Source organism: Engystomops pustulosus, chromosome 7 (genome assembly GCF_040894005.1).
Source record: "Engystomops pustulosus chromosome 7, aEngPut4.maternal, whole genome shotgun sequence".
Lineage (NCBI taxonomy): Eukaryota > Metazoa > Chordata > Amphibia > Anura > Leptodactylidae > Engystomops > Engystomops pustulosus.
In genome coordinates this window covers 22,310,450-22,337,393 of record NC_092417.1, presented here as the reverse complement: position 1 = coordinate 22,337,393, position 26,944 = coordinate 22,310,450, and the positions used below count along the sequence as shown (strand labels likewise).

The window sequence follows — 26,944 nt, the reverse complement described above, 5'->3', positions numbered from 1 at the left end:
AAAGAGTCACTTTTTGCTTGAGATGAGTCGCTTGTGGAGAATGGATGGGTTGTGTCACTTTAGACGCCCTTATCTTGGTCTATATAGCATCCAGTGTCATTTTAAAGATGAGAATCTCATCTTTCAAACCACATACTGCAGTTAAAGGAAATCTACCATCAAAATTCATCATGATAAACCAGAGACACTTGGTTCCAAGCACTGTGACTAAGGTGATCTCCTTATATGTGTTATCCATGGCTTCCTACCTTCTAATATAAACTTTTTAAATGATGCTAATGAACCTGAAGGGTGTTACTAGAGTCCCTTTGTGCTGTAGCTTCACAGGCTGTTACACTGTGCAGGAGCACTACCCCCTTGCCACTTTGTTAGATTACAGCAGGTAGAGGGAGGCGGGAAGTTCTGAGGGAGCAAGGGGAAGGGGAGACATTGTAACAGCCTGTGAAGCTACAGCATGGAGGGGGTAACGCTACTCAGCATAATTTTAAAAGTTGATTTTAGGATGGAGGAGGCAATGGATAACAAATATAAGATAATTACCTCAGTCATGGTGCTTGGATCTATGAGTAAGTGTATCTGGTTTATCATGATGGATTGTTATGGTAGATTTCCTTTAAGGACATAGTAGGATATATGAGCTACAGACAAAGTTCCAATTCCTAAGTCTTTAACTCCCTTTATCTACAGCATCTTACAGAATCACAAGCCTGATGCATTTTGGAAGGTGAGATTCTCATCTTTAAAATTACACTAGAAGCTATTCCCAGAAACTAGGTCTATAGAACCCAAGAAAGGAGCATCTTAAAGACCTTGATCCAGCTTAAAAAAGTGATTCTTTTTTCGCTCATTTGCATACATTTCATATAATAAAGAGGAGGTCCACAATGTATGATTTGCATAAAATACAAAGATGATGAAGAAATATTAGCATACCTCTGGTGTGCATGACTTGTGTTGCCTCTTTGGACCAGCACAGTGAAATTCTTCTGTTCCAGGATTATAGAGGGAAAGTGGAACTTCAGAATTTTGATGGTGGCTTTGTCTTGGGTCCTGTCCTCTGTCGAAGGTAAGGGACGGATTTCTTCCCAGTGAAGCCCAGGTATCTCCTTGCACAGGTCTGGATGGAGGGTCTCTGAAGATACTTGTATATGTCCTGCTGACATCTGTGCCATGCCTATATGGACTTTGTCTTTGGCTCCGGGATCTAGGACGATGTGGTGAATCAGAATTGTGACTATTTTGTTCATGTTCTATTACTTCCTCACTTGTGGAATCAGAATTTTGTACGGGTGTCCGGCTCTTCCTATGTGGTTGTGTTACCGACTCATCATGACTTTTCTTACCATTGAATGACTGATAACTATGTGCAAGTTTTCTCACTACAGCATCCATCCTCTCACTCACAAATTTGGATTGCGTTGGCTTAGAGGCCTGTGTCAATGGTGGAGGTCGAGTTGAAGGCATCTTATGTCCTAGCTTTTCCTTGTTCCTCTTGCTGGAACCATCCATGGTTCCACTATTCCCATTCTCCGTGGAATCTGATAGATCTTCTTCGTTACTTTCCATGTCAGTTTCCCAGAGATGTTCTTGGACATTGGTGTCAGTTCTTTGATGGTCAATATTTGGTCTCTTAATAGGATCAGCATCTCGGCCAAGTTCTGATGACTCTCCTTCAAGTTGTCTATGCTGAAAACCACTTAACTTTTTCGCTGTAGAGTTAGAAAGTTGTTCTAGCAACGAAGGTTGATCAGGTTCACTTGACCTCCTGGGTTTTCTGGAGGATGGAGCTTTCTTTTTCAAAGATCCATCAAGAGGGTCAATAGCTTGACGTGGAGATTCACTACCATGTTCTCCAAGGTCAAATAATGACTTTTGTGTTGCTTTTAAGTCCTTCTTCCTCTCTCTCCTTGGGCTAGCAGTGGTGCCAAAGTTGCCCACCTTGTGATTTCTCTTAAAGCGTTGCGAGTCATCTTTTTCCGTATGCAGGGGTAACGCAAAGGGTACTTTTCCATAACCATATCTCCCAGGCTTAATCGCATTTCTTACACGAGACCTAAAATAAAAAAATTAATTGAAGATCTTCACTCCCATTGCGTTAGCTATGTCTAGTCTACAAGAAATATTTACAATGGTAAGAACGTACAATCGATAATGATTATTAATGTGCGTCTCTCCTTACAGATGACTCATAATGGTGGTCGTGTTATCATTCGACGAAAATAAAATGCAAAATCCCCTTTCACCTCTTCCGTAATTCTTGGCACAAGCTTCATGTTAGCAAAAGGAAAACAGATTCCATGAAGGAGCTGCCCATACAAGGCATTAAGAAAGCTGCAAGGATCTTTAAACACACTTAATTACTTTAAACGGACTCTCTCGGTATTGAAAAAAGTAGTGTGGGGGGGGGGGGGTCGAAATTTCCAGCACGTTTCTGGACTTTAAATAAACAAGATGGTTATCCAAAGGCGGAATTGTGTTGGTTACTCTGTAAAAATCACATCTGCTGCATTAAAACTGCATTAAGTCAACTAATGTTTCAGTGAAGAGCGGTCTATGTTTTATAGCCGGACAGGACTGAAATCAAACAATAGGTTAATGCCAATAAATATACGGTATGTATTTATACCTCCAGACAGCTTAGTAGTAGGCACGGTAGGCGAGCACTAAGTTAAAGGAAAGTTTTATTTGGAATGTGAGCATAATAAAAGTGATCTAAGATGTATTCAAAGGGAAGTATAATATGGAAAGAAATACAGAATCACCATCTCTACAGATTCTTTACTACCCAACATCTATTGTCAGTGATTGCCTTAAAGGGGTTATTCTCTGAGGTGGCATGAGGATTCTGTATGTTCGTTACTATGTGGTGTCAATTTTGAAGACCTTAGGACCAGTATCAGACCAGTGGAGGACCTAAAACTGTGACTTCTGCCAACCATCCTTTTAAAAATATTATGGTTTGGACCTGACATGGTATAGTCGCTTTGCTGGATACCTTCTGGGTAGTGTTGGACTGGGTTTCCTTGGGACCAACTGATAAAATTATTATGAGGGTCTACACTTCATCAACCACCCTAATGGCCTCCAAATTAGGTTTTTTACTGCTGTAGCTATGGGGTCTTGTATATGGTTAGAGCCTTGGCTCATCAAAGGATCCTCTGAATCTCTGTTGGGCCAGTCCAACACTGCAACTTGGATACCTGGATCTGATCGAAGAGGATTACTATGTGCAAGAGACATTGAGACATCGAAAACTAAATTGATGGAAGTAAATCACACAAATTAAGTTCCAATCTCTTCGGGCACCCATTTTCTACTTTCTGTGTTGCCCATTTCCACTCCGCACCATCCCTTTAAAGAATGACTGTCATGCACTGTAGAAATAAGGTGTAGAATGAGGAAAACAGATGTACGAACAGGTCGGGTCCCACTTCTAGTGTAAAGTTTGTATAGTCGTTTTTCATGTGTTTAGCTCACCATGTAGTTGAGATACGGTAGTGATGGTACTTGCTCAGTATTAGGGGGTCCCTGATGCAACGAGAACCCCATTTACAAAAAATCACTTGTATGAATGGCCATACAAGTGTTACAATCTTTAAGTAAGTCTAACATACAAGGTTAATCGCAGGCTAACCTTGGCCATACTCATTAGAGGCCTATGGTTGCTCTCCAAAAGGAGACCCAGTGTATGTTCTTGTCTTCTAGTATGTTCTTCTAGTGTTACCAATAAATAAAGCACCCGCTCACTCTGCTCCATTGCAGTATCATACACGTGCCCTTGCTACAGCTCTAAGCATCCATGTTATGACACATGCTAAAGGTTATTCCTTCAAAATGAGTATCTTACCGTCGTGAATATCGGGATTCTCTTGTGGGAGTTAAAGGTGGCAATGCCCGTCCCGGGTTGGTCTCCTCCCAGCTGTCAGGCTTCAGAAGAGGGATGGAGTCTGGAAAAAAAGGCCATGGCTGTGAGGCGTCATCACGTGAGCTGTTCCGTCTACTGAATGAGACATCTTGGTGGGGTCTTCTATGAATGGTGATGGTTTCTGGAGCACGTAGCGCATCTTGCCTGAGCGGGATGTCCAGTGGTGACGGTTGCCAAACTGTTTCTGGAGGCTGAGGAGCCATTCTTCCTCGATTAGATGTGGATCTGTGATAGGGAGGTTGCTCCCGTCTTGGATATAGTGGCTGGGATGCTCCAGCAAATGTCTCTTCTCGAGCATTGCGATTAAATTGATTAAATCGACTTGGTGGGGGGTTTCTAGGTATGTATGGCTCTGGGAATGCAGCTGGAACCTCCCTTTCAATATGAAGTGGATATGATGGCCTTGCTGGCCCCATGGAGTAAATACTGCCTCTCTCATCACGGAAAGGTGGCTCTGGATGAGGTTGTATATTGTGTTGGTTTGGTTCTGACCTTGACACCCAAGGAACCTGTTGATACGGAGACAAGCAAGTACGACTTCTCTCAATGACTCCCTGGCCACATGTCTGTGAGCATGAAGACCATGGCCCCCACTGGCCCCAGGTGCCTAAAATTTTATTCTCTGTAGGGTCTTCTTCCAAAGTTTGTCGGGATTTCCGATTAGGCACCTGTAAAGAATAAAAACATAAGTAAAGTTATGAGACAGTCCACATATTTTAAGGACTCACCTTAAACCAAATTCCAATGAGGTTAGTTTTCACACCATTTTGCTCTTCTAGAAACATGCAGGATAGGCTTTTCCTAACCAAACACAATAGACTACTACACATTGCTCTCGTATGAATCTACTATAATTGACAACATATGTTAAATAGTAATATACCATATGGATGAAAAGATTGCTCACCCATGTAAGAACTTCCAGATTCTCCATAAACTTCAGTGTAAGCCCCTCATCACACAACAATCTCTCACAGACATCACAATTTCCACATTACAATGGTATAATCCATCGAAAGCACGATACATCATGCTACATTCCCCTATAGACTTCAAAGGGCCGAGCATAGTAGTAGTCCGTCTAAGCAGATAATTTCCTTTGACCTTGGTCAGACTGTGTGAAATACAGACAGATAGTCGTTTTGTAAATCTCTCATTGAAGGATTTATGAGAAGGGGACACAATAGGACTGCAGAGAGGACTGCACACTTCTTTGACGTTGCGTGTCCTATCGGGATTGGGATCTATCTTTTTTTTAAATAGACTTGCTTGACAATGCTTTGTTGCGGAAGAGGAATGAGCTTTGCCAAGTCAGAAATAGCTTCACATTCTCTCCTGTAACAATGGGATTTGCCGTCACTTGGATTCCAGAGGCAATAGATAGAGGGAGATCTGACATCAGAAGCTTTACGATGATCACCCCTACATCACGTGTCCATTCAGTATATGGAAAATCTGAGAGGCCAAATATGTTGTCCTGTTATCCAGGAGCTCAATGGAAAATCTGTACATCACAAACCCCAACCATCTCATAATCCATCTGTGCAATGACATGTCTACTTGTAGTAGTACTCTCCTCTTACATGGATTGTCCACCCTCTCTGCCACTGGTTGCCTTCTACAACCTCATGGCTAATGCAGCTGTTCGAAGTTGGCAGGTTGTATGTGACGAGAAAGCAACCTATGAAGAGCTATCACCTATGCATGATGAGGTTACTGGACTGGATACTGAGCCCAACCAGTATTCATTTTGTAGGGAAGTCCTAGTGAGAGATGTTCTCCAACCTTCTCGAGAAGTTCTCCAGTGTCTTTAGGATAGGTCATCAACAGGGTTCCAACACCAGGGCTGATTAAGACTACCATGTGCCCTGGGCTGTATGAATATTATAGCCCCTACAAGTCTGGAATTCACTTCCTAGATGTTAATAGAATCAACTGCTTGGAGAGTGGAGGATGTGTCCCTTCTGCTGCTTTCAATTTGTGGTTCCCCGACCCTAGAAGGACCTTCAAAGGTCCTGAAATGGCTCTTGTGTATATGTGAATTGAGAACATGAACAAATGTATGAGGATGTCACAGGTGGATAAAATTTGGTGTGTGTTCTGAGTGACATGGGCCCCTTCGAAAGCATGGGCCCGGGCTACAGCACAAACCCTCTGTATTATAATCAACTACTGCCTTGCACCCTTTACAGTCAGCTCTCATCCATACCAAAACTACACAGGGGATAGAGCCTGAATCATACGACTTCATCTACATTGTGCTATTGCAGCCATTGCTAGCCATTGAAACAACAGCCAAAATTATGTTTGTGTGCATGTAGCCTAAATTGGTGTGAAATATAGTATACCCATAAAAATATCAGCAGGCACTCCATGGTGTATTTAACATAATCTTTGTATTTAGCATAGAGCCTTAATGTCCAGGCAGATTTTAAAACCAAAAACAATAGGAGAGGGATGAGCAGTCCTTTACCTAAGCCTTACTGATCCACGCCTGCTTTTGGATTTAAAGGAAATCTACAATATAGATGCATTGCTTATAAACCAAGTACACTTACACACCGGAGTGTGCCTCCTGAAACAGGATCTGTACTTCTTTTTGCTTCTAATAGGTTAGTTCTTGAGAAAACCGCCTTTTAAAATGATGCAAATGAGCCCCAGGGGCTTCTCTCTATGTCACAGACTCCCCTTCTAGCTCTGGTGTCTGCTAATTATTTAGGCCTCTATTCAGCATTTCTGCCTGTCTCCTCCCTCCCCAGCCAAAGAGTTGAATGAAGGTGTGAATAATTAGCAAGCGACGGAGCCAGAAGGGGCTTCTGTGACGTAGCCAGGTGTCCCTGAGGCTCATTTACATAATTTTAAAAGACAGTTTTCTCAAAAACTAAGGTACAAGTAGTAAAAAGAAGAATATATGCTGTTTCAGGAGGCATCCATGTGGTGGATTTCCATCCAAAACCTGACCCATTGTCCGCACCCTCATACATTCCTTCCAATTATTTTGTTTTGAAAAGTGTTACTTGCTGGTATCATCATAACGTGCAGCTATTGTGACTCTCACCTAAATATGAGGATCACCTGCGTCCTGCACACAGCTGCTTTGGTGAGGATAGCATTACCAGGTTTTCATCTGCAGTGAAGCATGGTTCCCTCATAATAAGGAATTAAATGAAAGCAAAGACGGCATATTTGGGTATTTTGGCTTCTCCTTCAGAGGGAGAGATTTCATTTTAGAGTGCTGTGGCTCCCAGTGTTGTGTAGTACAATTATCATCTGTATTCAACTGGAGAATTCTGTATAGAGGACATTAGTTACCAAGAAGGGGAAATACAATGTCCATGGTTACTCTAAAGTGGTTGAAATAGATAATCTGTGGTTGATATAAGTTGTAAAACTCTTTGTTCCCTCTTTGATCAGCTGTAATCTATGGGATCACCTTACAGTGTTCGTTACAGCACCACTACAGGGGAAATGAAGCATTACACTTTGAATGTAGAAAGCATGACCATGTTGGGTCCTCCAGATTTCCTTGCTTTTCCCGCCTGATGAAATTCCTGATTGGGTGTACTGTCCATCCTTTTTTAATGATTTTTCTGGGATTAAAATGTTGTTGACCTGAGGCTAGACCCTCCTCTCCTCATCATCCTCCACCATTGTGACATTTTGACACAAACATACAAACGCTCCCTCCTACGATTCCTAATAATGGCCGCCCAATCCTGCATCCCTATACTTTGTAAGTAGACCAATCCTCCAACAATAGCCATGTGGATCAATAAAGTCAATGACATTATGCACACGGAAGACCTCACTTCCTCTCCTCTTCATGGCACATATGCCAAGTTCAATAAAACCTGGCAACCATGGATCCTCTTCCAACAATCTACAGAATACAGACAATCCATTTGAGATGTTGGAGGGGTCTCTCCTCCAGCCTTTCCTGGCTAACCTCCCCACCCCCTCAAACGTACCATCTAGCCCAGTGATGGTGAACCTTTTAGAGACCAAGTGTCCAAACTACAACCAAACCCACTTACTTAAATGCAAAGTGCCAACATGGCAATTTAAGCAGTAACATGTTGCTACGTGTTTTGTAACGACTTTTAATTGTATTGGTGTCCTGAGGACACCAATACAGTTAAAAGAAAGAGGAGAAATTCAGATGATCATTGTAACTTCCTTCCAGTGCCCCCTGAACAGTAAGAATTGCGGGGCCCAGAGCAGGAGCTCCAATAATAATGCAGCTTTGTCTGGATCTCCTAGATCCTAAAGATGTGTAGCTTTAAAATGGCATTGATCACAGCACATCCTGGGTGGCCAGGGACGGAAGGAGGAGGCTTTGAGTCCGGTCTGGAAACTCTGTGCAGGGGCAATGGCCTGGGTTCCCAGAGAAGGGGCTCAGAGTGCCACCTCTGGCACACGTGCCATAGGTTCGCCACCACTGATCTAGCCTATACAGGGAACAAAAGTTGGAGAGTAGTTTAGACGCCACAGTGTTCCGTTAGCTTATCATAGAGGTCCTATACCAAGCTCCCTAAATATGGGTTATCAAAGTCCCCAAATCCCCTTTTAAAGCTCAATTCTAGTATTTGCACCATACATGTATGCTGTAATTCAGAATGGGCGATGGACTTCACAGCAATCAGATCCCTTAACCTTAGTAAAGCTGGTATCTGATTAAGGAATATTCTTTTACTTTGTACTACAAGACTAATGCTATTAAGATACGAGGGTTTACCCAATAAGCTTGTGAAGTATGTAAGAAAATCCAACACCTCTTCCCAATTTCCACATCTAAGACTTTTGAGGAAACCTCCAATGAATCACACAATAAAGAGCTTTAGTCCTTTGATGCTGAGGAGTAATTTACTGGTCAGGGGAGCGGCTAATGCTTCCTGCATGTTATGGAGTGTACGGCAATGAGAACCATCCTATCGTCCATGATATGAGCCAGGTTTCCTAAAGTCCCGGGGCGGTGGGCTGACAACATCAATCTATCCACCGCCTCCACCAAAGATTCCTCACTTGGGCAGGTTGATCAATAGTCCATCTTCTCATGATACGTGTAAAGGCCATCAAAGACCGAGATAAAGGTATTTAGAAAATTCCAAGTATCAAATGTCAAAATCCAACTAAGAAAATAACCAAAAGTATTCTGGATTCAATCATACAGTATGTTCTCTAGATGGTAGATCTACAACACCTTCTCCCTAATCTTACCGCCATAATCTTAAATCACAGCAAAACCTAATATGTGGTACTGATTTTTGGATCTTACACAAAAAAAGTAAAGGGATACTACTATAAACCATCATCAATCTCTTAACACCACAAAAAATAATCACAGTATTAACCCTTGTTAACATCTAATCCATGGCTTTGCAGGTGGCCTGTCACGAACCCGAGTCGCCGGGTTCCAAACACTGGGTTCGCGTACGCCAGGGGACCACGCAAATTAGCCTTAAGCTCCGCCCACTCACACAAAATGGCGTCCTTACGCTAATTCCTTTTCTCCTAGCACACGGCAAACCCACTCAGCTTAATTCTCATGTCAGGGAAACCAAACGCATTCGGATCCCAGACACTACACACGCACAGCCCAGGGGGCGCACAACCACACTATGTACCCCCCTACCACTTACGTGCCTATGGAACGCTACTACACAGGGCCACTCAGCACCCCGAAAGTCACCCGTTCCATACAACTCACTTTTCACGGCTGCCACCACTCGTAATTACGGCTTACGAGAAGCCCACACCAGGACCGCACACATACACCCAGATACACACTCTTCTAGATGCAGTACAGTTCACCTGGACCCACACGGTCTATAGCTACTACTCGCCTACAGACACGCACTACCTATAGCTACTGCTAGTACAGACATTCACACGGTAACACGGCTTAGCGGTAATTCCCCTCTCCAGAGGTATGGGAACGTATAGAGCACAAGGAAAAACTTATTAAAGGACTATTTAATATGCAAAATAGGCACAATGCTTAATGGTTACAAAAAGGGTAAAATAACAGACATACATAACAGCAAACAGTAAAATAAAAAGGGATAAAATAAAAGAAAAGACAGACCTCTTACTAATTAGATTGGCATAAAGATCCGCGGTGGGGAAAACCGATGAAAATTTTGGAAGTCCTGCACACTTGAAGGCATTCCCCGTGGACAACAAGGATTCAATGCTGGCATGTTACTTTTAACTACATAATCGATCCGCCCCCTCGGTCATGTGAGAGGGGTGTGGCTACACCTTAATCAAGATGGAAAATCAGGGACATTTTTCCAAAATATGTTATATCTTTTCCCAAGAGTCCCCTGATAAGAAGACATGCCCACCACATTTACCAGCATGAATTAACAAATCTAACAGTACCAAACACCATTATTAAATGTTGGCCCAATTGTCTAATAGGCGTTTTCTTGGCTTCCTATCTCTCAAATCCTTTGGGCTTGACACCCCAGGACAATAAGGGGATACTGATCCAGATCCGTTGACCAGAAATTAAAATATTTGCTTTATGACTAAGTTTTCTTTGAAGTATAATTTTTCATGTTCTTAGGGAGTCATTTTAAGACACATGAAAAACCATGAGGCCCTTGGAGACAGCAAGTCTACCATTTCACAGGAAACCAATTAGCACCTCTAAGGGACAGAGGAAACCAGTTACCAATTCTTTTGATAAGGGGGGGGGAGAGAACAAAGGGAATCACAGAGGGGGTGGGATCTGTTGCCCTATGGTACATGTCCTTAATTACGTTATCTTATAGGGCAAAGGTGACTCTCCTATCATAAGAAGGGAACTCATAACCCATAGTTTATGACACCTCCCCTTTTTAGAGATGGCATGGGAGATCGATCCACAGATCATCTCACAAGCCCATCTCCATGGCTCCCCACTGGTGAGACAATACAAATATACAGCCGTTTCCACGACACCTATTCCCATTTTAAACAAATAGAGGTTCAAAGTTAGCTGGACTTTAGTCTCAGGAATACCCAAAAATCCAGCTAGCGGCATATCCTGTGAGACCTGCAGTAACGGTTCCCATGACTCTGCCAAGCTGCTGTCCATATGTAAAGCAGCCTCACACCTCTGGTCCTTTGTGGTCAATACACATGTTACAGAGACCGTCTCACTGGGCTCTCCTGTAACCATCTCTGGGCTGTAAGATAGCCCCATCCCCTCCTCTGCAGGGGTTACTAAATATTCAGAACTCAGACTGATGTCTGAATCATGGACACTCGGACTGTTAGTGACCTCAGATACAACAGGTGTCAGAAGGTCAGCTAAGAATCCTGGCTCACCCTGGCCACACACTACCTCATCCTTGTTAGGACATAACACATTATTATCATCACACAGTGTTTGGTCAATGCAAGGTACAGTACAATCAATATGAGCACATATCACGTTGACATTATAGGACAGTTCAACTGTACTTGGGGAAACATTTGCAGAATCCTTGGACGCAATTGGCCCCAGGTCAGGCATCACCTCAGGCTCATTTGAACCTATCACATTATCACTGTCCATTCCTGAATGGGTGGAAGAAACATTATAATTCAGAGTACATGGGGCAGGGTTTGATATCTCCTCTGCACTTGGGGAAATATCTGCAGAATCCTTGGATGCTAATTGTCCCAGGTCAGGCATCACCTCAGGCTCGTTTGAACCTATCACATTATCACTGCCCAGTTCTGTGTTGGTGTTAGAAACAGTATAATTCAGAGAACCCAAGACTTGGACGTGATAAAACATTTCTGCTGCACTTGGGGGAATATCTGCAACATCCTTGGATACTATTCGCCCCAGATCCGGTATCACATCAAGACTCTTTGGACATAGCATAATGTCCTCATCCTCACACAGGCTAGGCTCCGTACCACCCAGTGTAGTACATGTGACATTCACATTATTAGGCATTTCAACTGTGGTGGGAAAAACATCCACCACAGACTGGGAGACTAACTGCCCTGGATTAGTCCCCAGTAAAACATTAGTAGGAATCATCTCGGACTCCTGGACTTTCTTCAATCGACATCCAGATGCCATATCTCCATCAGGGTTGACTCTCCCAAACACAGAAGAAATAGGGAGCTTAGTTGTGGGGGTGTCCCTCAATCCCCCAAAACAAGTAGGGCTGTGGTGTCCCATTTGGTTGCATACACCACACCTACCAATATTAAACACAGACTGGGTGGGAGTAGAGGGGGCACAGGTGGTAGGCTTACCCTCCGTCCAGTCATCCTTAGTAGGCCTCTGCAGGGCTGCTACTGGCTTGGAAACAAAAGAATCCGCTATCCTTGCGGCCTTGTTGTCATCCTTAGGCTCTCGGGCCATTACAACTTGCTGCCCATTGCTCTGGGCTGAAGAATTGCACAACCGGAGACATGCTAACTTCATTCGAAACTCCAACTCGGCTTTACGATCCGCAAACTCTTTCTCCCTCTGGGCTTGACGCTCTCCAAACTCTTGCTCCATCTGGGCTTGACGCTTTGCCATCTGTTGCTGACTCTGGCCTTGAATCTTTGCCAGATTTAACTCTCTTTGGATTTGAAACTCATCCCACCTTCGCTTCCTCTGGATTTGACGCTCCTGCAACCTTTGCTGAGCTTCACACGCTTCAAGCTGCGTTTGTGGGTTACACTCTCCAAGCAGTTGGAGAAACAGTGCCCAGGTAGGGTCACTTTCATCCATCTTCTTATAAGTAGCCGCCATCTTAGCAGTTACTTGCAAAATAAAAGATAGAAAAGAAAAACAAGAGGGGAGGGGACTGTTTTGCAAGTATGTCTTACTACAATAAGCACTGAGTTTTTCCTTGTAGACTGGGGTGCTCCTCGCAAGGATTCCACCAGTCCTTAAGTGCAAGGGTTAATTACTTAAACCAAGCACTTAACGCTCTATTACAAAAAATGTATCCCACCGCTGCTAACCAATTTGTCACGAACCCGAGTCGCCGGGTTCCAAACACTGGGTTCGCGTACGCCAGGGGACCACGCAAATTAGCCTTAAGCTCCGCCCACTCACACAAAATGGCGTCCTTACGCTAATTCCTTTTCTCCTAGCACACGGCAAACCCACTCAGCTTAATTCTCATGTCAGGGAAACCAAACGCATTCGGATCCCAGACACTACACACGCACAGCCCAGGGGGCGCACAACCACACTATGTACCCCCCTACCACTTACGTGCCTATGGAACGCTACTACACAGGGCCACTCAGCACCCCGAAAGTCACCCGTTCCATACAACTCACTTTTCACGGCTGCCACCACTCGTAATTACGGCTTACGAGAAGCCCACACCAGGACCGCACACATACACCCAGATACACACTCTTCTAGATGCAGTACAGTTCACCTGGACCCACACGGTCTATAGCTACTACTCGCCTACAGACACGCACTACCTATAGCTACTGCTAGTACAGACATTCACACGGTAACACGGCTTAGCGGTAATTCCCCTCTCCAGAGGTATGGGAACGTATAGAGCACAAGGAAAAACTTATTAAAGGACTATTTAATATGCAAAATAGGCACAATGCTTAATGGTTACAAAAAGGGTAAAATAACAGACATACATAACAGCAAACAGTAAAATAAAAAGGGATAAAATAAAAGAAAAGACAGACCTCTTACTAATTAGATTGGCATAAAGATCCGCGGTGGGGAAAACCGATGAAAATTTTGGAAGTCCTGCACACTTGAAGGCATTCCCCGTGGACAACAAGGATTCAATGCTGGCATGTTACTTTTAACTACATAATCGATCCGCCCCCTCGGTCATGTGAGAGGGGTGTGGCTACACCTTAATCAAGATGGAAAATCAGGGACATTTTTCCAAAATATGTTATATCTTTTCCCAAGAGTCCCCTGATAAGAAGACATGCCCACCACATTTACCAGCATGAATTAACAAATCTAACAGTACCAAACACCATTATTAAATGTTGGCCCAATTGTCTAATAGGCGTTTTCTTGGCTTCCTATCTCTCAAATCCTTTGGGCTTGACACCCCAGGACAATAAGGGGATACTGATCCAGATCCGTTGACCAGAAATTAAAATATTTGCTTTATGACTAAGTTTTCTTTGAAGTATAATTTTTCATGTTCTTAGGGAGTCATTTTAAGACACATGAAAAACCATGAGGCCCTTGGAGACAGCAAGTCTACCATTTCACAGGAAACCAATTAGCACCTCTAAGGGACAGAGGAAACCAGTTACCAATTCTTTTGATAAGGGGGGGGGAGAGAACAAAGGGAATCACAGAGGGGGTGGGATCTGTTGCCCTATGGTACATGTCCTTAATTACGTTATCTTATAGGGCAAAGGTGACTCTCCTATCATAAGAAGGGAACTCATAACCCATAGTTTATGACATGGCCATACCTTTAATCTCAATGGGAAAGAATGTTTTTGGGAGGCCACACAGGTCAACTATCTTAAGTCTTATATATGATCTTCAGAGGTCAGCTGGACGCATATTGTTCCAAATCTACTGCACATATAGAGCAGATTAAATGCACATATTCTGGTTTGTCCCCAAACCCAGCAGGAGTTAGGGTGAGATAAACCTTCAGCCATTGTATGTATTCACCTAGCAAGTCAACCATTTCCTAACCCAACACAAGGAGAAGACTAAATCAGCCTCAACCTCATCACCAACGCATGACCAGTCAAGCTTCAAGTACAATGAGGTTCCCTGCTGGGGATGTAAATAAGCAGAGACTCTAAAGACTCATCAATATGTGTAATACAATATCTGGGTTAAAGGAGGAGGACAAAGGCCAACCACCAAATGCTAGGAATGTGGTAGGTCCTGAGGGACTCAACTTCAGGATGACCAAGGCTGCAATTATTTTAGGCAATATAATACTAGTAGCTTGTCTTTCCTTCATAATAAATCAAAAGATCATTACAGGAGAGTAGGAAAATATGGCAGGATGAAACCTTCTAAACTTTGAAGAGACTTGAGAATCTGTGGGCAACTATTTGGATATCCAAAGAACTGAGATGGTAAGTCCACAAAGTTATAGCCATATATTCATCAGTGGCAGTGGCTTATATATAGCATAATGCCCAGCTAAAAAAATCTTAACTCCAATAATCGCTATGCTGGTACCAATAGACATGATGAATGTCACCCATTGTTTCATAACAGACTAACCAATTAATGGGTACTACTTGGTTCAAACTACAATCTGCTGTATAGACACCGGTGTTGAATGGGGAGACAAGCCAGAAGTGGGTGATTTGGATGGCAACTGAGGATCCATAGACCAAAACTATCCACGAGTTTGATACTAGCCAACAGATAAGATGAAGGGCCAACTCCTGACACCACAAAAGTTTACAGCAAACCTTCCAGGACCTTTTAAAGGCCCTCCAAAGTCTTACCTTTTCACTTGCATGGCAGAGATGAAGGATCATCAGGCAGAGGAACATGGACTGGAAGCTGGACATCCTATGAAAAGGAAGATAAGCCACATTACCTATTTAAGTCATGTAATATTGTATCACATACCTTATAACCCCATGTCACAAGCATTAAGTGTTCATTAGTCACTTATTCTTAAGTCGGAAACTAAACCATATGACGAAAACCTTGGATTTTTGTTGAGTACATATGGTGAGTGTCAGGGCATGCATTAATGTCCACATATGAACCTTAGCTCTCACGAAGCCACGGAACTAATGTACTTTGTGCTTTTTGTGTAGCACAATCACATCTGTTAGTCATAATGGTTGTTACAATGAGATAAGTGATGATTAACGGTTGCAACTTGGTCCAGATGTGCTAAGTCAACCCAATAGCTTAAAGGCAGAGTCCGAGGAGAAGATACATAGCTACTTCTGAAGGACCGGCAGTATGTTTGTGTAGACACCAGCTGATGGATATGTGGTCTTACTCTTGGTTGCCATCATCCTTTACCAGGAAGATGCCAACAACATTTGATTCATTGGACCTAAGTTTTCTTTCTTTAAGTTTTCCAAATATTTTAGGATTGAGTCATGGACATTGCGTCATTACAGGAGTTCATTGAAAGCTCACAAAACTGTATCACCATTATCATACAAAATAATCAGGTGGCTTTACCATACACAAATATGGTCAGTGTTGGACTGGCCCACCAGAGTAGCAGAGGATCTTCCGGTGGGCCCTGGTTCAACCCTACTGAATACTGAACTGAGACGCAACAGAAATCAACCATATTTGGAAGCTGCTAGAGTCTACTTCCTGGCAGATAATAAAGAGTGGGCCCCAGATTAATTTTCTCTGGTTGGCCTAAGGCAACCCAATCCGACTCTGTGGTCTGGTTTTACTCCACTATTTAGCAGGTGCCATCCCACACCACAGGAAACAATGCAAGACCAACAGTTGGAATAGACTTGGAGTTGATGTTTATTACTTTACAAGTTTTTGGTATGAAAATAACATGAACTTAAAAATTTAGCACTTGAAAATGACATAACCCTAAGGAAGAAGCCAAGCAGAGAATACTTCCATAAATAACGGATGATGGGTAATAAGGAATGATGGAAATGAGGAGAAAAGCATGTGCACAGCCTTCTAAGGCGAGAACCCGACTCATCACAGTGATGCTTTGGCACCATCTCTATCTTTCCGTGTTCCTAAAATAGTAAAAGACAGTCTGGGCACTGATAAAGCATGACATTATCAGACAGGAAGGCTGATTGTTGATTTATTATAAAAAAAATATAAGGTTTTGCAATCCTATCAGAGCCTTTCTCAGGAGATCAAGTCCAAGTACTGAACCTAGTAGCAATGGGACCGATGAGGACATCTGATGAAAACCGCTCACCTGGCTCTGGTGCTACCTTACTGATATAGACCATAAAAATAAGGAAGTGACACATCCATAGTCCTCATAACCACCACCACTGAGATTTCAAATGTAGGAAGTAGGGAACCAGGCATGACACCAGTGGCGTAACTTGAAGCTAATGGGTCCCAGTGCAAAGTCTGTGCCAGGCCCCCGACTATAATGTACGGTTTATAGTACTAGTCTTCTTATATTGGAATGTGAAACCTTATACCCCCTAAGCCTGTTGGGCCCGTTTGTGACCGTACACTCTGACCTAGACTTACGCCCCTGGATAACACCCTCCAGTATGGTCAAAAAAGTATCTGACCTGCTTTGTGTTGGGATGTGTTGAATTTGCAGACTGGTAGGCCACAAATACATGTAGCATCAAACCAAAGAGCTTGTGAAACATGCGCCACTCTTCCTTATTGTCAGTGGCTGGTAGAGCAACCCTGTTCCACTCAACCATAAACACATTATAATGCCACATTATTTTTATCCAAGTCCAAAAAATAGTCCTTACAGAAATTCTCTTCTCTATGAATGGTCACATATCCTATTGAACTCCCCCTTTGCGTGCGGACAAGATAGGAAAGTGGAACTTGCATAGGAAATGTCAACATATTGGAGGGTCCCTCCCTGTCTTTTTTTGGACAGAGCTCTTTAAAATCTGCGTAAGTAGATATATTAGTCACAGACCAATCACGAAATGTTACAACACGAAGCACTATTAAAGCAGAAGTACATAAACAAAAAGTAAAACAATAAAAACAGCCGCCATTTATTTTTATAAGATCAGGGATGGCCATGACATTTCACTACAACATGTGTGGTTTCTCATGGAGCTTCTGTGGATGGTTTCCCATCATAATTTCCTAATTAGAGAAGAAAGAAGGGAAAAACTGGGCAAGGTTTTTGCAAAATAATCTTGCCATGGTTACTCCACCAAAACCCAATAAGTGGTTACGTGTGTACTATATATGAGGTTACTTGTCAATGTAAAAACTGGTTAGAAATTAGAATATAAAAGATTGTAGAGGTGGGGCTGTGACAATCTGCTAAAAAATCATCTGCCGTCATCGTAAAATCAAAATATAATTTTCCAATAATTGTAACCCTGGACTTCTAGAGGAGAGGTCTGCCTGTATTTGATATAGTCTGTGGAAAGTGGACGTTCAACCGAGCCAATTGGACAGACAATTTCTTGAGTTTTTAGATTTTAATTAGAAATTCAACCTAAAAACCCTTTAGTAGCAAAGATTCATTTGTATCCCCTCCAAAAACAATCCTCCCACCCTGACACAAAAAATCTTTTATCTTGTAACCATAGTGGAAAAATACACTGGATAATGATCTCCAAACATCTCAACAAAAATAATAAAGCTAAGTTTTCCAACATCTTTATCTATAAATTACCACCCATTAACAAGAACAAGAAAACAAATGTTCTTCTGCTCAAGTCCCTGCAGCTTATGGGAAATTTTTAATCAGGTCGGTCTATCTAATTTATGGGTCTTAGGAAATCTGAAACTTTGTCAAAAACTTCCACCGCCCACAGTCTATTCAAGGATGTTCCTGGTGGGTCCATGAAAAACTTTAAATGGTCAAGTTAAATGTTGGGAATCAAAGATTTATTAATTGATCATGGGAAAGGGAGTTTCCTGGCTAGTGTCTTCTGTTGTATAGATAGAAGGAAAATCGAGCACTTATTAACAGGTTTTTTTCCATATATTACAGGATTGCAGGTTTACTCAACATAAAGGCATTTTGTACAGATTGTCAGAGAACCCTTTGAACAAGTAGAGATTTTCCAAAGTAGAGATGGTGGACAGGCACGAGCAGTTATAAGAATAAGTAGAGATAGTCAAAAGTAGAGATGGTGGACAGTCACAAGCAGTTAGAAGAATAAGTAGGAGATAGTCCAAAGTAGAGATGGTGGACAGTCACAAGCAGTTAGAAGAATAAGTAGGAGATAGTCCAAAGTAGAGATGGTGGACAGGCACGAGCAGTTATAAGAATAAGTAGAGATAGTCAAAAGTAGAGATAATGGACAGTCACAAGCAGTTAAAAGAATAAGTAGGACATAGTCCAAAGTAGAGATAGTGGACAGTCACAAGCAGTTAGAAGAATAAGTAGAGATAGTCCAAAGTAGAGATGGTGGACAGTCACAAGCACTTAGAAGAATAAGTAGAGATAGTCCAAAGTAGAGATGGTGGACAGTCACGAGCAGTTAGAAGAATAAGCAGAGATAGTCCAAAGTAGAGATGGTGGACAGTCACAAGCAGTTAGAAGAATAAGTAGGAGATAGTCCAAAGTAGAGATGGTGGACAGTCACAAGCAGTTAGAAGAATAAGTAGAGATAGTCCAAAGTAGAGATGGTGGACAGTCACAAGCACTTAGAAGAATAAGTAGAGATAGTCCAAAGTAGAGATGGTGGACAGTCACAAGCAGTTAGAAGAATAAGTAGGAGATAGTCCAAAGTAGAGATGGTGGACAGTCACAAGCAGTTAGAAGAATAAGTAGAGATAGTCCAAAGTAGAGATGGTGGACAGTCACGAGCAGTTAGAAGAATAAGCAGAGATAGTCCAAAGTAGAGATGGTGGACAGTCACAAGCAGTTAGAAGAATAAGTAGGAGATAGTCCAAAGTAGAGATGGTGGACAGTCACAAGCAGTTAGAAGAATAAGTAGAGATAGTCCAAAGTAGAGATGGTGGACAGTCACGAGCAGTTAGAAGAATAAGCAGAGATAGTCAAAAGCAGAGAAGGTGGACAGGCACGAGCAGTTAGAAGAATAAGCAGAGATAGTCCAAAGCAGAGATGGTGGACAGTCACAAGGATTTAGAAGAATAAGTAGAGATAGTCCAAAGTAGAGATGGTGGACAGTCACAAGCATTTAGAAGAATAAGTAGAGATAGTCCAAAGCAGAGAAGGTGGACAGTCACAAGCATTTAGAAGAATAAGCAGAGATAGTCCAAAGTAGAGATGGTGGACAGTCACAAGCATTTAGAAGAATAAGCAGAGATAGTCCAAAGCAGAGATGGTGGACAGTCACAAGCATTTAGAAGAATAAGCAGAGATAGTCCAAAGCAGAGATGGTGGACAGTCATGAGCAGTTAGAAGAATAAGTAGAAATAGTCCAAAGCAGAGATGGTGGACAGTCACAAGCATTTAGAAGAATAAGCAGAGATAGTCCAAAGCAGAGATGGTGGACAGTCATGAGCAGTTAGAAGAATAAGTAGAAATAGTCCAAAGCAGAGATGGTGGACAGTCACAAGCATTTAGAAGAATAAGTAGAGATAGTCCAAAGCAGAGAAGTTGGATAGTCACAAGCATTTAGAAGAATAAGCAGAGATAGTCCAAAGCAGAGATGGTGGACAGTCACAAGCAGTTAGAAGAATAAGTAGAGATAGTCCAAAGCAGAGATGATGGACAGTCATGAGCAGTTAGAAGAATAAGTAGAGATAGTCCAAAGCAGAGAAGGTGGACAGTCACAAGTGGATAGAAGAACAAGTAGATTTGTCCAAAGCTAATATTGTGGACAGTCAAAAATACTTTAAATACGGAGAGATTGTCCAAAACAAATGTGATGGAAAGTCACAAAGCCTTCAAGCAAGAAGAGATTGTCCAAAATATAACTAATGGACATTTACAAATTCTTCAAACAAAAATAAATTGTTCAAAGTAGAGATGATGGACAGTCACAATTAACCCGAAAAAACTGTTTGTTAAGCTATGCACGTCACAAGAGGTAGTGATTTTAATTCATGTAGTACACAATAAAATCAAGTCTCTAACAAACTTTAGTGCATAGGTCGACTACAATGAAAAGTACAGCATTGGAGGTGTCAAGTTAGGTTGAACTTTAGTAGACATGTGGATTTGATACCATCTATGACACCTACGTGCTTCAATAATTAAGTCTAAACATAATCAAAAGCTGGTCTAACAAATTAAGATTCCTGAAACCATTGCAATTTTTTCCTTAAAATGTCATGGTTTTGGCACAATTTTCTTCCCTTGTTAAGAAAAAGATGTAGTATTTCATAGGTGTACATCTTCTGTTGCCTGTACATCTATGGAGACACCCATGTGCGTGTCAATTATATTTCATGTTACATAACCAAGCTCTTCATGTCCTGTCTTACTTCCGAGGGACTGTGAAATACAAACACAGCTGCATTTCTGTCATAATTCCAATATTTTGTGCAAAAGTCGCATATTACACGGCATTGAGTGATTTGTAATTCAGCAGACACCATCTCTCCATTCTACTACCATTGTCTGACCACATCTCTTTAGAAGGTCCTATTCTTACCATCACACTGCTGCAAAGCCTATATCGAGACCAAGACTTCAAAAGTACTACTCTAGCTAGTGATACTAGACGACCACTCTGAGATCCTGACCTTTGAGTAGGATTGGTACCAGATGGTATAGTTAGCCCAGAAAAAACTAAAATAGTGACAACCATTGAGTTGTACCATGGTGGTTACTTGTACCAGGAGACATATGAACAAGAGCATAGGCACCATTGAATCATGCCATGCCTCTTCTTACCTCGGCATCACTAGATCCATGTAGACCACATGCCTTCTTGGAAGTAAAGATGTAGCAACTCAGAAACCCGAGTTATATATACTGAGCCCTGTGCCTGCAGAAGAAGAGGAGGAAGTTCAAATTTCTTCTTCTGAGAAATATCCTGGGTCACTAAACACACCTGTCTCATATAACACTGCAAGAATCTTCCAATCAGCGTCTTCAATTTTTAAAAAATATCTTTTTAATACCAAGTAAAATGGTTGGCCATTGGCAAACAGCTACGTCTCCTTACTACCCCATGCTTACTTGGTCAGCCAAGTGAATTGTGCAGAGCAAGTCAACAGGCCAATATCTACCACTGCTGAAAGCCGTGGTACTCATGTGTATGGGCAGATATAAGGAGTTTTACCAGTCCAGACATTTTTTGAATTTCCAAAACACATTACTAATGCTGATCCCCCCCTCTCAAAAACAAGTGGGGACACTTCATTTTTAGGCTGGTGTGGACGAATTGTTGATGCTACTCTAATGGTAGTTCCAAAATAGTTAACTATGCTCAGGTCTCACAGATGGGACGAGCATCTGTAAGATATGTATAGTATCCTGAATCCTTAGATAGAAAAGGGCCTGGGCTAACACAGGTTACAAAGCTATACTCCACTCTGCTCCAATTGGTGGGTATTAAGATTCCCATTTATAACAAGAATCCCCATGATCACAGTTGGGGCATGCGCACGGCCTCTCCTTTCCTTCTTGGTCAACGAGACGTCTTTTCTTATCCCAACAATGAGACACTCAACAATTGGTAAAGTATCTCCCAACATTTTCAACTTGTTTTACCCATTTATGCTCGTATCTCGTACAATAATAAACTTTATATTTTAAGATCATTCAGGTCATAAGTTGAAATCCCAGTTGGGCAGGTTACAAAATAACAAACACCACTGAGAATCCCTTATTGATGACCATTAAGCGGTTGGAACTACATCTCATAGTCCATTTGTTTCCAGGTTTTCCACATTTGGCTTCCAATGTAAAGGCTTTAGTATGTAGATGTATGAGTGTTGGTAGGAACAGGTGTGACTGACCCCCAGGTGATGATTCCTCATAGACTCAAAGAACTTTCTTTCAAGGACCTTCAAAAGCTTTGAATTCTAAAGAAGACTTGAATATTACATTTGGACGATGAGATGTATTTTTGGGTACTATGGGATTTAGGAACACATCCGGACTGGAGTAGAGTCCTGTACAGCAGCGTTGGCCGGAGAGGGTATATACCTTGGACAGAGAACAATATATCAGTTTCCTACTGAATACTTTCAACAAGCTGTGTAAACTCTGCCTAGTAAAGGAAATACTTCAAGAGGAAAGAAATTAGACCTTTTTAAATATAAAAAGTCTTTGTCAGTCCAAAACCCTGAGTGTTTACTAATAAGCTTCATATATAGAACCTAAATCCATGCCAGAGAATCCAAATTACACTCAAAGAGCCCCACAAAGAGGCCTCTATAGAGTATGTAGGATCTGTGAATGTACTCAGTGTGTTTGATCCCGTGTCAGTCATCCCATGTTACATGTCCTCCTGTTTATAGCAAACCATGTATAATCTGGTAGATCCGGATCAGGAATAATGAAGAACTCCTCCAGCCCAGCTGTGATAACACTCTGCAAACTTATTCTAAGGATTAGAGTTGAGAGGACTTGTCCTTTGAGTTCAGGTTTGGGCTCAGCCATGTGACCCCCTGACCAATCTTAGTCATAGCTATTTGGTAGGGGCAAATTGGCTCAACTTAGCTGATTGGCTGTTCGGCCACCAATCCGGCAATATGTCTGGGTCGCATGGTTGTCGGGTCCACTCACCTCTACCACGATAGGTTATCAATTTCAGATTAGTGGGTTTCGACTCCCAAAACCCCAAATGATCAGCTGATGGCAGCAGTCCAGTTGAAAAAATGTAATTAATACGGAGCAGAAAGCTGATAGCAGTATGTACATTGTATAGTGGGAAAAATGGGTTACTGCAATTTAGCTTCCATTCAAGAAGTGACAGAGGATTGGGTAAAGAGTGGTGGTGTATTAGAGAGAGAGCACAAGTGGCTGAGAAAGTGCAAGAAAGAGCTAGAGCACAAGTGTGAGAGTGCAAGTACGGGAGTATATGAGCGAGCAGGACAGAGCATGAGCAAGAGATAAAGAGCAAGCAGCGCAAGAGATTGAGAGCAAGCAGTGCAAGAGATCAAGAGCAAGCAGCGCAAGAAATTGAGAGCAAGCAGCGCAAGAGATTGAGAGCAAGCAGCGCAAGAAATTGAGAGCAAGCAGCGCAAGAAATTGAGAGCAAGCAGCGCAAGAAATTGAGAGCAAGCAGCGCAAGAGATCAAGAGCAAGCAGTGCAAGAGATCAAGAGCAAGCAGCAGAAGAGATTGAGAGCAAGCAGCGCAAGAGATCGAGAGCAAGCAATGCAAGAGATCAAGAGCAAGCAGCAGAAGAGATTGAGAGCAAGCAGCGCAAGAAATTGAGAGCAAGCAGCGCAAGAGATTGAGAGCAAGCAGCGCAAGAAATTGAGAGCAAGCAGCGCAAGAAATTGAGAGCAAGCAGCGCAAGAAATTGAGAGCAAGCAGCGCAAGAGATCCAGAGCAAGCAGTGCAAGAGATCAAGAGCAAGCAGCAGAAGAGATTGAGAGCAAGCAATGCAAGAGATCAAGAGCAAGCAGCGCAAGAGATCAAGAGCAAGCAGCAGAAGAGATTGAGAGCAAGCAATGCAAGAGATCAAGAGCAAGCAGCGCAAGAGATTGAGAGCAAGCAGCGCAAGAGATTGAGAGCAAGCAGCCCAAGAGTTTTGTGTGTGATAAGAGGGAATCTGTTGTTTGGGTGATTGTGGACTGAGTATATAGGTAATAGCGCTTTTCTTAGTGTCACAATTTAAAAAATTTTTTTTTTTCCTTTCTTTGCCTGGTCTGCTAATTGGGAGGAGGGATTAGTGTTCACACCTGATAAATTAAGGTCTAGCAACTCACTTTTGAGCTCGCTCAGTTTTGGCTTGTGATTTCAAGTGGCTAGTGAGTTTAAGTGGAGTTGAAAAAAGCGGAGTTTGAAAAAGAGAAGTCCACAGAACTGTAAGTAACCTACATATCTCTTGATTTATATACTTATCACTGTTTGGTTACTAGGATATGGCTAGCAAGATTGGTGGTATGCTCCAGTGCACACTCTGTCGCATGTATACACTGCTGGAGCAAGAGTTCCAGGGTGAATACCGCTGTGACAGATGTGCCCATATTTTTCTACTAGAAGCTCGTGTTAGAGATCTGGAGGAAGATATTGCACGGCTGCGAGCAATTGACAATCTTGAGAGGAGTATGCTGCTCACTGAGCAAGCAATAAGCGGGGTAGAAGTGGAGGATGGAGAGGTAAGCCAGCAGTACCAGGTGGGTAGCTGGGTTACTGTAAATAGAGGGGGTAGGAAGGGGTCAAAGAAAAGGAAGGCCAACTCTGACTCTGAACATCCAAGCAAAATTGCTAAATTGTGCAATGATGTCAGGACGTCAGTGTCAGAAATGGCAGCCCTAGCGGATCCTGCTCTCCCTCACAGCCGGGGGAGCAGACCAGCTAGTAGTAGGGTGGATGGGAGTGCAGGCAAGCCATGGCAGCTAGTGGTTGTAGGGGACTCTATAATCAGGAAGACGGATAGAATAATTTGTCGCCAAGACCGCCTCAACCGAATGGTTTGCTGTCTCCCTGGTGCCAGGGTTCGGCATGTGGTGGAAAGGGTGGATAAATTACTGGGAGGGGCTGGGGATGACCCAGCTGTTGTGGTCCATGTTGGTACCAATGACAGAATAGATGGCAGGTGGAGGAGCCTGAAGAATAATTTTAAAGAACTAGGTTCAAAGCTTAAGGAAAGGACCTCCAAGGTAGTATTCTCCGGAATCCTACCTGTGCCATGCGCTATACAGAGCAGACAGCGGGAGCTCAGGGAGTTAAATGCATGGCTCAGATCCTGGTGTAGAGCAGAGGGATTTGGGTTCCTAGAGCACTGGGCTGACTTTTCATTGGGGTGCAAGCTGTTTTCTGCAGATAACTTGCACCTAAATGGAAGGGGGGCTGCTGTGCTGGGGGAGAAGATCCTAGCAGGGGTGGCGGAGTATTTAAACTAGGATCGGGGGAGGAGGAAAAGAAAGACACTAAAGGGGTAGACAGGTCAGAGAGGGGGCAGGTTATGTTGGTGGGTGGTGAGATGGGCGGTGTATGTGGGACCAAGGCAGTGGATAAGGAGATCCACAAGTTACAGAACGGTGGTGAGGATATATGTGCCAGTAAATTTACTTTAAATCAGATAAATAACTGTGGAAAATTAAATTGTATGTTCACAAATGCCAGAAGTATCACAGGCAAAATGGGCGAGCTTGAGGCTCTGATATTAGAGGAACAGTTAGATGTTGTTGGTGTAGTAGAGACATGGCTCGATGCATCGCATGATTGGGGTGTTAATATTCAAGGTTTTACACTCTTTCGGAAAGACAGGGCAAATAGGAGTGGAGGTGGTGTATGTCTGTATGTCAGAAGAGACTTAAAAGCGATTGTGAATGCGTCAGTGGTCTCAGAGTGTGAGGAGGCTGAAACTTTGTGGGTTGAAATTCAAAGCCAAGAGAGCTTTGAGAAAATTATTTTTGGTGTAATATATAGACCCCCTAACATCTCTGAGGAAATAGAGGGTCACCTATATAAACAGATGGAGCGGGCTGCACAGGGGGGGGACCGTAGTGATAATGGGAGACTTTAACTTTCCAAATATTCACTGGGGTCAGGGCTCTTCTTCATCTGTGAAGGGGAGACATTTTATGAACATTCTGCAGGATAATTTTATGGTGCAGCTTGTAGAAGATCCCACAAGAGGTGACGCATTGTTGGACCTTGTGATTTCTAATAATGAGGAGATTATCCAAAATGTCAGTGTCCGGGAACCCCTTGGGAACAGCGATCATAATATAATTATTTTCCTCTTAAACTTTAAAAAGCAGAAACAGGTGGGAAAATCGAAAACTTTGAATTTTAAGCGGGCTAATTTCCAGAAATTCAGGGCTGCACTACAGGATACAGACTGGGATCAGATACTGTCACATGGTGATACTAATGTTAAATGGGAGAAATTCAAATCTATCCTGGGTCATTATACTTCTAAATTTATTCCAATAGGTAACAAGTATAGACGGGCTAGATTACACCCTGCGTGGCTTACAGCTACAGTTAAAAGGGCAATTAAAGAGAAAAAGAGGGCATTTAAAAAATATAAATCTGACGGGTCACCTGAGGCTTTCAATACTTACAAAAAACTTACCAAAATCTGTAAAAAAGAAATCAAATCAGCCAAAATACAAAATGAAAGACAGGTGGCTAAAGATAGTAAAACAAATCCCAAGAAATTTTTTAGGTATATCAATGCAAAAAAAAATGGGTCAGAACAGGTTGGACCCCTTTATTCTGAAAATGGGGCATCGGTGACTGGAGACCAAGAGAAGGCGGAGATACTTAATAGGTTTTTTAGCTCCGTTTATACAATAGAAGAGAGAACTTCTGACTTGGGTGGTGCCAGTGCGGGTCATGGATCCTGTGATATACTAGGCTGGCTAAATGTAGACATT

The 26,944-nt window shown here is 42.5% G+C and overlaps 1 protein-coding gene across 3 annotated transcripts in view; it reads right to left on the bottom strand.

Moving 5' to 3' along the window:
• Positions 1–26,944, bottom strand: part of ADAMTSL4 (ADAMTS like 4) — a 113,887-nt gene that overhangs the window by 66,887 nt on the left and 20,056 nt on the right. For 2 of the 3 annotated variants that reach the window (XM_072115102.1, XM_072115104.1), the window contains exons 2-5: positions 21,328–21,421; positions 15,341–15,407; positions 3,848–4,593; positions 934–2,053 (exon numbers count right to left, since the gene is read on the bottom strand). In XM_072115102.1, coding sequence (XP_071971203.1) covers positions 934–2,053; positions 3,848–4,593; positions 15,341–15,407; positions 21,328–21,347 — 1,953 coding nt within the window. In that variant the 5' untranslated portion in view covers positions 21,348–21,421. The remainder of the gene's footprint in view (positions 1–933; positions 2,054–3,847; positions 4,594–15,340; positions 15,408–21,327; positions 21,422–26,944) is intronic. The other variant, XM_072115103.1, reaches the window with a different exon arrangement.